This window comes from Ictalurus punctatus, chromosome 28 (genome assembly GCF_001660625.3).
Source record: "Ictalurus punctatus breed USDA103 chromosome 28, Coco_2.0, whole genome shotgun sequence".
Taxonomy (NCBI): domain Eukaryota; kingdom Metazoa; phylum Chordata; class Actinopteri; order Siluriformes; family Ictaluridae; genus Ictalurus; species Ictalurus punctatus.
The window spans coordinates 14,138,644-14,149,590 of NC_030443.2; the positions used below are offsets into that span (position 1 = coordinate 14,138,644).

A 10,947-nucleotide genomic window follows, 5' to 3' on the forward strand; every position below is an offset into this window, starting at 1 on the left:
TTTACCATATGGGTTACGTTTCTAATGTCTGTTAATCCAAAACGATGCCAAAATGTTTAAAAGATGATAACTATTCAAGATGGCTAGTTATTTCTTGTGTCTAGTTATTAATGCACTCCAGTAATAGTTATTACTTTATAGATATTATACTCTATTGTTTTAGATTGTAGTTTTCTGTGCTGTTAACCAGCAATCACTGATCAATTTTAATCTAAAACAAATCAGCATCTCACTCATGAGACTGATGTATGGCATCAAAGTGACCGGTGATTTGATTACAATGTGTAGAAATCGGCTACCGCCCACTATTCCCTTATGTGCATGTCATATGCATGCGGCACAGTCGAATCTACCCTCATACAGTCTCAGATTTGCATGGGAACTCTACATTTTAACGTTGGAATACACTGGTTCTGAAATTAGAGTCAGGTGTTTTCAATCAATGGGATGACAGTCAGGTGTGAGTGAGCGTCCTGTTTAATTTAAAGAGCAGGAATCTATGAAAGTCTGATCTTCACAACACGTGTTTGTGGAAGTGTATCATGGCACGAGCTAAGGAGATTTCTGAGGACCTCAGAAAAAGAGTTGTTGATGCTCATCAGGCTGGAAAAGGTTACAAAACCATCTCTAAAGAGTTTGGACTCCACCAATCCCCAGTCAGACAGATTGTGTACAAATGGAGGAAATTCAAGACCATTGTTACCCTCCTAGGAGTGGTCAACTAACAAAGATCACTCCAAGAGCAAGACGTGTAATAGTCCACGAGGTCACAAAGGAGCCAAGGTAACTTTTAAGCAACTAAAGACCTCTCTCACGTTGATTAATGTTAATGTTCAGAGTTTACCATCAGGAGAAAACTGAACAACAGTGGTGTACATGGCAGGGTTGCAAAGAGAAAGCCACTGCTCTCCAAAAAGAACATCCGGCCCATCTGATGTTTGATAAAGATTTCATGGATAAGCCAGAAGGCTATTGGAAAAATATTTGTCAACGGTTGAGATCAAAATAGAACATTTTGGTTTAAATGAGAACCGTTGTGTTTGGAGAAAAAAAAAACACTGCATTCCAGCATAAGATCTCTAACCCATTTGTGAAACATGGTGGTGGTAGTATCATGGTTTCGGCCTCTTTTGCTGCATCTAGCCTAAGACGGCTTGCCATCATTGATGGAACAATGAATTCTGAATTATACCAGTTAAGTCTAAAGGAAAATGTCAGGACATCTGTCCATGAACTGAATCTGAAGAGAAAGTGGGTCATAAAACATAACAACTCTAAACATACAAGTCAATCTAGAACTATTCAGTGTGAGATATACCCGAAAATAGGATGGCGCAAATACTTTTTCATAGCTATACGTATATATAAAACATGAACTGTCATTTTAACACTTATGTTTTACCCCTCCCCCCATGAATTTGTGTGAGTTTACAAGATTTTCTAAAACGGGTACTGAGGTCTGCGGTTTGTTAGTTTGAAGCTTTTGTCCGGAAGCTATGTACACAGTTCTCATCACTGGTCTGACGCGGTCAGGTTTAGATGAGCTGCAGCTTCATGATCGTACAATGGTGCAGTTTAAGATGAGCTGTTTCGGGCTGTGGATGGTTTATTGGTGCTGTTTGGCTTTGGGAAACGGTAAGTTACAAGGTAAATCTGTACAGTTAATAGATTGCTGAAGTTGTAGTTCAGTATACTATTCAAAGTATAAATAAACCAGTATAAATAAGTTCAAAGATTGAGGAGTTTTTTTCTGAGGACAATTTTACTCATTGTATGAATTTAATAAAGTTTTTTTCTGAATCATAACTCTTTACTCTTTAATTACAGGAGAAAGCCTGTGCAAAAGTGAACTTTTACTAAGCAGTAACATTTCTACTGAGCTCCAGTCTGATGTCCTGCTGCCGTGTAACTTTAATACAACTCTCCTCGGATCAGATAAGACTGCAGATATAGCAGTAGTGTGGACTCAGAGGAACACAACAATACACAATCTAATGGAGATCACTCTACAGGGAAATGAGATGTTTTGGGATACTAAACGTGGACGTATCAAGACGTTCGCTAATCTCTCTGAATCAGGAAACTTCTCCATTCTCCTTCAGAAAGTGCAGCCGTATGATCTGGGTCTCTACCTCTGTGAGCTGTTTAACGGGCCCGCCTGCAGAATTGCGTATCAGGAACTACAGCTTGGTTAGTAATGACATTTTTAGACATATACACACAGTCAATCCTTGGATTGCGAGCATAATTCGTTCCGGAAACGCACTCGTATATCAAAGCGAATTTCCCCATAAGAAATAATGGAAACTCAGATGATTCGTTCCAAAACCCAAAAATATTCATATACATAATAATGATTAACACAAAATACCATCTTATATTTTTATTATTTAAATTTAATATAAAGTGATGGAATGTATTAATTATTGTGTAGGACGACGTTCTTTCACTGTTACTAATGGAATCACTGCGGTCTGTTGGCTCGCCGGAATCTTCTTCTTTTTGTACGACGTTAACAAGGAACCTATCCGCTGACGCTTGCTTTTGCCTCCTTTTAAGGATTTCGCGGAAATGTGACACTGCATTGTCGTCAAACAGATTCATCGCTCGCACTGCTGCAGTCTTACTCGGGTGGTGCTTTTCTACAACATTTTGCACCGTTTCCCACATTTTACACACCTCCCTAATCTCATTTAAAGTGAGGGATTTCTCCGTCTTTTTCTCCTCCTCCTCCTCCATAACCTCTCGCTGTTGCTCGTGATGCAGATCCATCAGTTCGTCGGTGGTCAGCTCCTGGCCATGTTCCTCCACCAGCTCTTGAATGTCGTCTTCATTCACCTCCAGTCCCATGGTCTTCCCCAAGGACACAATTTCATCGACAACTGACTACTCGCAACTCAGCTACTCGCATACCTCGTTTGTGCTTCTCGATGATTTCCTTCTTAACTTCCAGCGTAATCATCTCCTTTTTCTCATCGCCTTCCTTTTCAAATTTTTTCTTCATGGGGGCCATTGTCGCAGTACAGTTACTACACAGTCACAGCAGTTAGAACACTATAGTACACAGTGTACGCTCACACGGATGTTGACTCTACAAGTGAAGCACGCTCACTGAGACCGAGCACGTGAGAGAAGAACCGTCGTCTCAGTAGTGATCACGTGACGCTCGGCAGACAAAGCAGCATGTACGTACTACAGGTACTCGTTCTCGCTCGTATATCAAGTTAAAATTTAGTAAAAAAAAATTGCTCGTCTTGCAAAACACTCGCAAACCAAGTTACTCGCAATCCAAGGTTTGACTGTGTGTGTGTGTGTAGTCATTACCAGTTATTTATACCTCAGTGCTCCATTCTGATTGGTCAGAAGTTGTTAATAAATTTTCTCTAACAGCATGCACTGACAGCAGTCCCAGCTGTAATTCAGATCACAGGTTCATATTAATGTGCTCTTTCTAATCAGTTATCGGTTCTATAGGAACAAGCTACACAGGGACTTGTATGGCAGGGATGCTAAAAAAGTACAATGTGTCAATCTTTAATTAATTTCATTAAGCACTGCGTATCAGGAGCTACAGCTTGGTTAGTTTTTGCACTTTTAGTCACCCACACAGCCCCCTAACAGAAATCTGGCCTGAAATATATAAAAAGCTCTTTAAAGGTTGCCAAATATTTTTCTTTATTTTTGACTCATATAAAGACAGATTATAATCCTCCACAGGTCTCACTACTGTTTCCCAGCCTCAGAAATCCATCATCGCAGGAGCATCAGTAGTACCAGTACTTCTGTGTTTATTCATAGTGTGTGTTTGCAGAAAAAGGAATAAACGTGAGTCTTTGCATATACACAACATGGAGTTATTATTATTATTATTATTATTTTAAACGCTGATTAGTGATACTCATCTGTCGACACAGAGTTAAACAGATTGAAGCTTGATAAAACATGTTGGTGTTTTGGATGTTGCAGGAAAGTACCAGCTGCAGCCAGAGAGCAGTCATGAACACAGTTACACAGAAGTGTGAGTGTACATTGCGTTGCATTGCTTTCACACACATCTTAACTTGTCGTTGGAAATAACAAAATATACAGCATCATCCAACAAATAAGCACAAGGATCACTAAATATCAAATCTTTCAGTATCGACATATTTACCATGTTTTAGGTTGAACATTTCCTTTCTGCAGTCTGTTCTGCTTTAGCATTAAAGTTAGCATTAAAGTAAAAATCTTAAAAAGCTATAGGAGACCATTCATTATCTATGTTCACACACAACACGGAGCTACAATTCTAGTGACAGCTGTGAGTGACGAAGAATGAGCGATTCCTCTGACCAACCGCATGGCACGAGTTGAACAGCATTTTCTCATTCGTCCTATCACAACTTTATGCTGCATTCGACTTGCCTCATAGCTGGCAATTCACAGGTTGGAATGATGTCATTTTTCGAACCTCTGCGAATTCGACTTATGAAGTTGAAAATAGAAATTTCAAGTTTAGGGGACGTTTTCTTTGGCTTTTTCTAGTTGAAGGTTGGAAACTGAACACAGCATAAAAACGTTGGATGGGCGTTACACATGCACAAGCGACAACGGAAGTGCTCGCTTCATGACCACTAAAGACAAACTCAAGCAACACGATGGATTTGTCACTCACTAGTGTGAATGCAGAGTTATTCAAATTGCTCGATAAAGGCAGTCCTCCAATTTGGAGGCATCCTAGATTAAGAGTAATAATTAAAATATTGCATATATTGTCTGTTCTTCCAGGATGTACACTCTCCACAGTACAAACAGCCATGGTAAATACTTCTGAATTAATTTTTCTGCAGTTAATTAATGTATAAATTCATTCTTTCTTTCTTTTTAGCTCAGTTGGTGGTGTTTTCTCATATTTCCATCATTCCTAATAAACCTTTTTCCTTCAGAAAATCCCTCACTAAATGTTGCTACTGGGATGTTGGAAGGACAAAAGCAGAACTGAGGAGTGATCATATGACATACGTTCACAGATGTTGGAGCGTGAAATATAAATCATGTGTTTGATCTTTAAGATAATTATTCCAGTCTTAACTGTGTACTACTGATGTGTGGTTCCTTAATGAATGTAATAAACGGCATTGAAAGATAAATTGTTCTGATTCATATCTGACGTGTGTGTTGAGAGTCTGGAGAAACAGAACTGCCATCAAACCAGTCGAGAATCCATTCAACAGATTTTCAATGAAAATAATCTTCCCTCATTCATCATCCATAGGCCCTTTATCCTGATCAGGGTCATGGACTTGAAAGCACTTCTATAAGTTGCTCTCGATCAGGGCGTCTTCCAAATGCCAGAAATATAAATGTAAGTGGTTTGTCAGTTTGACACTTTTTCAGACCATCATACTGGTCTGAATAGGTTGATTGGCATGTCTAAAGTGTCCATAGAGTATGAATGGGTGTGTGTGTGTGTGTGTGTGTGTGTGTGTGTGTGTGTGAGAGATTGTGTGCCCTGTGATGGATTGGTACCCTGTCCAGGGTGTACCCCGCCTTGTGCCTGGTGCTTCCTGGGATAGGCTCCAGGTTCCCCATTACCCTGAAAAGGATAAGCGGTATAGAATATGGATGGTTGGATGGATGGATGGATACTGGTCTGAATGTGTCATATTTCCAAACCAGCTGTCAAACCCTTGAAAAATAATCATTTTAAATAATCTCTTTTATCCGGTTACAGAGTATAACTTGATCAAGACCAAACAACCAAACCGAACCGTCTTATCCACATTAAAGTGCAGCTCCTCTCTCCAGGTTAATTCAGCTGTTGGTTTTCAATTGATGAAAAAGGTGCATGGTAACTTATGGTATAAATGTGGTTTGGTAATTATAACACAGTAACCTCTGCCTCAAAGCTGCTGCTATATTTATTCTTTCATGCCTGATGTAGAAAGTGATCCAAAAAATCGTGATCAGGCAGCTAGTCAGCTAGTCGGATTGATCAGAATGGTTGGGGAGCAAGTGGGAGTGGGATTTAACAAAAACAGACAAACACAGTTAGCTCGAACACAGAATAGGAGACTGTTCAAGTGTCAAATGCTGTGCCCTGTGCAAATATGCATGAAAAGCTATGCAACTTCCTGCTACATTTCCTCTTTATAACTAGCCATATTTATTTTTAGTCAGCACGTTCTTTATAGAGTTTGCTAATTTCTTTATGGGATTAAATGGACCTGGGCTGTTTAAATGTTTATAGTTTAAATGGAATGACTGTGTGATTGACCTCTTATGAGGTGACCCACTCATTGCATGTTTGTTTCCGTGAAAACTGTTTGTGTTACTGAGTTACCTGAAGTATTTGACATTTGGATGGTACTTACCCCCTTGCACGCTCTAAGCTTATGATAACAGTTGCCTTTACCCACGGCTTATACTGACAGCTTGCTTTGTTCATGACTTGTGTTCTGTTCTTGTATTGGCCCTAGCTTATTTCATGGCATAATAATGCACATTCATGCCATTATCCAACCAGCCAATCATGTGGCAGCAGCACAATGTATAAAATCATGCAGTTCATTCAACAATTCATATATGATGTATTGCCTCAAACTGAAACTGAAGTATTTTAGAAATAGTTTGGTTTAATGAACCATTGTGTGACTCTTTTTTTTTTTTTTTTATCTACAATTGTGTGTTTTATTATTTTATAGCATGTATTTTACTATTAGATCAGCATGATCTGGATTAACATGAAACAAAATCAAACTATCCATTAAACTTCTAATCATAATATCTAATATATTACCTCTAGTGAATATGCTGGGGCTGTGGTAAATATATTTGCTAATGTATTCTGATTTCAGAAGTATGAGAACAATTGTGTGTGAATTTACAAGTTCATCACTACTGGCACTTGGGGTTCTGTGGTTTGTTAGTTTGTAGCTATTTCAGGAAATGTTATCTGTGATCTCATGTTATCTCATCATCGCTGCTGTGAAAATTACATTTCCAGAAGCTGCAGTTTAATGATTGTATGATGGTGCTGCATTTTAACACGATGTGCTTCAGTGTGTGGATGCTTTGGTGTTGCTTGATGTTTGTCAAAGGTAAGTTACACTCTGAATTGGATGTAAATCTGCGTGAATGTGCATATTTTTCTAACGAATCAGGTGACCCTTAATAGTGTTTTTGTCGCTTGTTTGCAGGGGGTGAATTGTGTAAAAGCTACTGCACTGATAGAAGCAACATTTCTATTAAGATTTATATTACACAGTTCTCATCACTGGTCTGACGCGGTCAGGTTTAGATGAGCTGCAGCTTCATGATCGTACAATGGTGCAGTTTAAGATGAGCTGTTTCGGGCTGTGGATGGTTTATTGGTGCTGTTTGGCTTTGGGAAACGGTAAGTTACAAGGTAAATCTGTACAGTTAATAGATTGCTGAAGTTGTAGTTCAGTATACTATTCAAAGTATAAATAAACCAGTATAAATAAGTTCAAAGATTGAGTAGTTTTTTCTGAGGACAATTTTACTCATTGTATGAATTTAATAAAGTTTTTTTTCCTGAATCATAACTCTTTACTCTTTAATTACAGGAGAAAGCCTGTGCAAAAGTGAACTTTTACTAAGCAGTAACATTTCTACTGAGCTCCAGTCTGATGTCCTGCTGCCGTGTATCTTTAATCCAACTCTCCTCGGATCAGATAAGACTGCAGATATATCAGTAGTGTGGACTCAGAGGAACACAACAATACACAATCTAGTGGAGATCACTCTACAGGGAGATGTGTTGTTTTGGGAGTCTAAACGTGGACGTATCAAGACGTTCGCTAAGCTCTCTGAATCAGGAAACTTCTCCATCCTCCTTCAGAAAGTGCAGCCGTATGATCTGGGTCTCTACCGCTGTGAGCTGTTTAACGGGACCGGCTGCAGAACTGCGTATCAGGAGCTACAGCTTGGTTAGTAATGACATTTTTAGACATATATACATTATTGTTGGCTTTGGAAGCGTCGTGGTCCTACTAGTCATTACCAGTTATTTATACCGCAGTGCTCCATTCTGATTGGTCAGAAGTTGTTGATAAATTTTCTCTAACAGCATGCACTGACAGCAGTCCCAGCTGTAATTCAAATCACAGGTTCATATTAATCTGCTCTTTCTAATCAGTTATCGGTTCTATAGGAACAAACTACACAGGGACTTGTATGGCAGGGATGCTAAAAAGTACGATGTGTCAATCTTTAATTAATAAACATTTTGTAATTGTTTTATCTTTTCTGTTCTTATCAGTCTCAGTTAAAAACAGGGACACTTTTGGTCTTTAGATACTTCCACAGATCCTGTCTTCCATCAGGCGATAATCATCACAGGAGCATCAACAGGAGCAGTACTTCTTTGTTTATTCATAGCATCTGTCATCTACATAGGCAACAGACGTGAGTCTTTTGTATAAACACTTTGTTAGGTAATATTTGACATGACGTCTATTCTTTTTTTGGTAACTTTTGAACGAGCTTGTTCAGATAGACCAATGCTGATTAGTATTAAACATCTACTATACAATGCATTTAAATAAACAGCTCAACTGGATGTTACAGGAAGGCACCGGCTACACCCAGAGAGCACTCGTGGTAAGTGTTAAGAGGTGTGAATTCTCACAGCTACAGGAAGTTGCCACTCCTGTGAAGTATTGAGGACTGTAGTTCTGCTGTAGCTTAAACTGAATTAATCAGTAACATTGAAGGACGAACTAGATGAAGAGTTCTAATAAATAAAATAGTTGTATGTATTGTCTGTCTCTAGGTTGTTCACATGATAACCCAGACTATGTCAGCTACAGCCATGGCAGGGATGGTAAATACCTACATTCAAGACATGTTCTGTTTATTAATAAGCAAATATCAGATTTCTATATTTCCTTTTTAACATCTGTACCACTTGATTAATCCAAAATAAACTTTGCTTCCCGAACTTTAGAAACTCTTGTGAGTGAAAACCCGATCTACGAGACTATTTGGAACAGAGGAGGCAGCATGTGTTGAAGGCTCATACAGTACCTTCACCAGAGGGGCAAATATTGGAGAATAAATTATATCTTAGTAGGGACTCGGTGTTCTCACAAGGATAGCAAAAATTCACAGTTATATCTTTACAAGAACTGCAGCTATTATTTTATTTAAAAAACCAAAAGATCTCTTTTCGGTTACTTGAGTAAAGCTTAGAGTTAGATTAAGGTGCAGAATAACATTATCATTATTAGTCAGCATTAATAATTATGTCAAAGGTCTTGACAAGCAAGTGTGTGTGTGTGTGTGTGTGTGTGTGTGTGTGTGTATCTACAGTATACATCCATACATACATGCATACATATACACACTCACTATATGGCCAAAAGTATGTGGACACCTGAGCATCATTCTCATATATGGTTCTTCCCCAAAACTGTTACCACATGCTGCATCATTACCATTTCCCTTCAGTGGAACTAACAGGCCCAGACATGTTCAGCATGGCAATGTTCTTGTGCTCAAAGCAAGCTCCATAAAGACATGGCTTTCCAAGGTCGATGTGGAAGAACTGGAGTGGCGTGCACAGAGCCCTGACCTCAACCACGCTGAACTGGAACGTCGACTGCACACCAAATCTCCTCACGTGTCTCAATGCCTGACCTCACTATTTCTCTTGTGGCTGTAAAGGGAGAACGGGGAAAATCCCCTCAGCCGTGCTCAACAATCTAGTGGAAAGCCTTTCCAGAGAAGTGGAGATTATTATAAGAGCAATGACAGGACCAATTCCCCATCAATGTTCATTCATTTAGAATTCATTTCTCTTGGATGGATACATTTATTCGCTTTATTTAATATTATATTATGCAATAGCATATTATCTCCGTCAAAAATGAAAAAATTTGTCATTTAAGTGGTTTTATTTTACATTTGACTGCATTCTTTTCAATTTCTGAATGTTTAATTAAGCTGTTAGACACCTAACTAACTGGAAAGATTTTTTTATTATTATATTACTGGTCCTTTTTTAAAAAAATAAATAAAATAAATGTTTTATTTTATTCATTTCTTGTCTTTTGTTATTATTTTATTAGTTTATCTTAAATAATTGCTTGATGACTTTAAACAATGTTTCGTAAGAAGTTATTAATGGATTAACGCCATAATTTTGATGTTATATTTACATAAAAATTTAGCGTTTGCAATAAAATTACATTACTGTGTTCTGTTCAGCGTAAATAAACCGTGTCAAAGTGATATGATATTAAACTTTTAAAATAATATGTAGATGTGGTTCTCCATGCACATATCTTATACCGTATATGATGTGGGTGGAGGGCGGTGTGGCCCACATCAATATTTTATCAGGAGCCCAGAACTCCCGAGCTACGACCCTGCTACCGCCTGTAAACTGTACGTGTCTTAACGACTGTTCCACAGCTGCATGTGCAGTAATTGTTTATGGTTCATTGCAGCATGAAAAACATCGTTTAAACCCTTTCCATTAAAGATCTGTAACGTGTACTTGGATTTTACAAAATTATCTTTAAAATACAGTCTCCTGAGAAAGGGACGTTTCTTTTTTTTTTCTTTTTTTTTTTTTGGCTGTTTATAATATATATAATATATATACACACAAGTCCACACCAGGGGTTTAAATAACGAACATAATCAGGGGTGTAACACAAAACAGCTGTAATTAACAAGAACACGTAAGGGGGACATCCAGTAATGTAATGGGGGTGGAGACAGGACATAAACCATAACTAATACACGTGTGTTAAGTAAACAAGGTCAAGACGGGCAATGTAAAAAGCAAACCAGGAAGTGCGCCATCGCATTTCAGAGCATGCTGTGTGCTCCAGTGCTTTGCGCAAGGGGAAATCATCACACACACACACACACACACATATACATACTGTATAAATACTTTCGTCCCAGCTGTCGCGACGGGCAGAGATCCGGCGC

At 38.5% G+C, this 10,947-nt stretch overlaps 2 protein-coding genes across 9 annotated transcripts; both read left to right on the forward strand.

The window, feature by feature from the left end:
* The first annotated feature begins 83 nt into the window (after positions 1-83).
* On the forward strand, positions 84-5,256 carry LOC108260330 (uncharacterized). Its single transcript, XM_047151849.2, has 6 exons — positions 84-1,635; positions 1,828-2,190; positions 3,718-3,825; positions 3,967-4,018; positions 4,768-4,799; positions 4,926-5,256. Exons 1-6 carry the CDS (start codon positions 1,497-1,499, stop codon positions 4,979-4,981), a joined length of 750 nt encoding a protein of 249 aa, XP_047007805.1. The 5' UTR covers positions 84-1,496; the 3' UTR covers positions 4,982-5,256.
* Positions 5,257-5,358: 102 nt separating this feature from the next.
* On the forward strand, positions 5,359-10,190 carry LOC124625946 (uncharacterized). Of its 8 annotated transcripts, none has more exons than XM_047151853.2 (7): positions 5,359-7,079; positions 7,179-7,387; positions 7,569-7,931; positions 8,299-8,409; positions 8,554-8,604; positions 8,777-8,827; positions 8,951-10,189. In XM_047151853.2, exons 2-7 carry the CDS (start codon positions 7,306-7,308, stop codon positions 9,013-9,015), a joined length of 723 nt encoding a protein of 240 aa, XP_047007809.1. In that variant the 5' UTR covers positions 5,359-7,079; positions 7,179-7,305; the 3' UTR covers positions 9,016-10,189. The 8 variants fall into 8 exon arrangements, 6 of the variants coding, with proteins under 6 accessions (XP_047007809.1, XP_047007810.1, XP_017316035.1 ...); XM_047151854.2 differs by having other exon boundaries at positions 8,572-8,604; positions 8,951-10,188; XR_006981319.2 differs by having other exon boundaries at positions 7,179-7,375; positions 8,299-8,604; positions 8,951-10,184.
* The last annotated feature ends 757 nt before the right edge of the window (positions 10,191-10,947 follow it).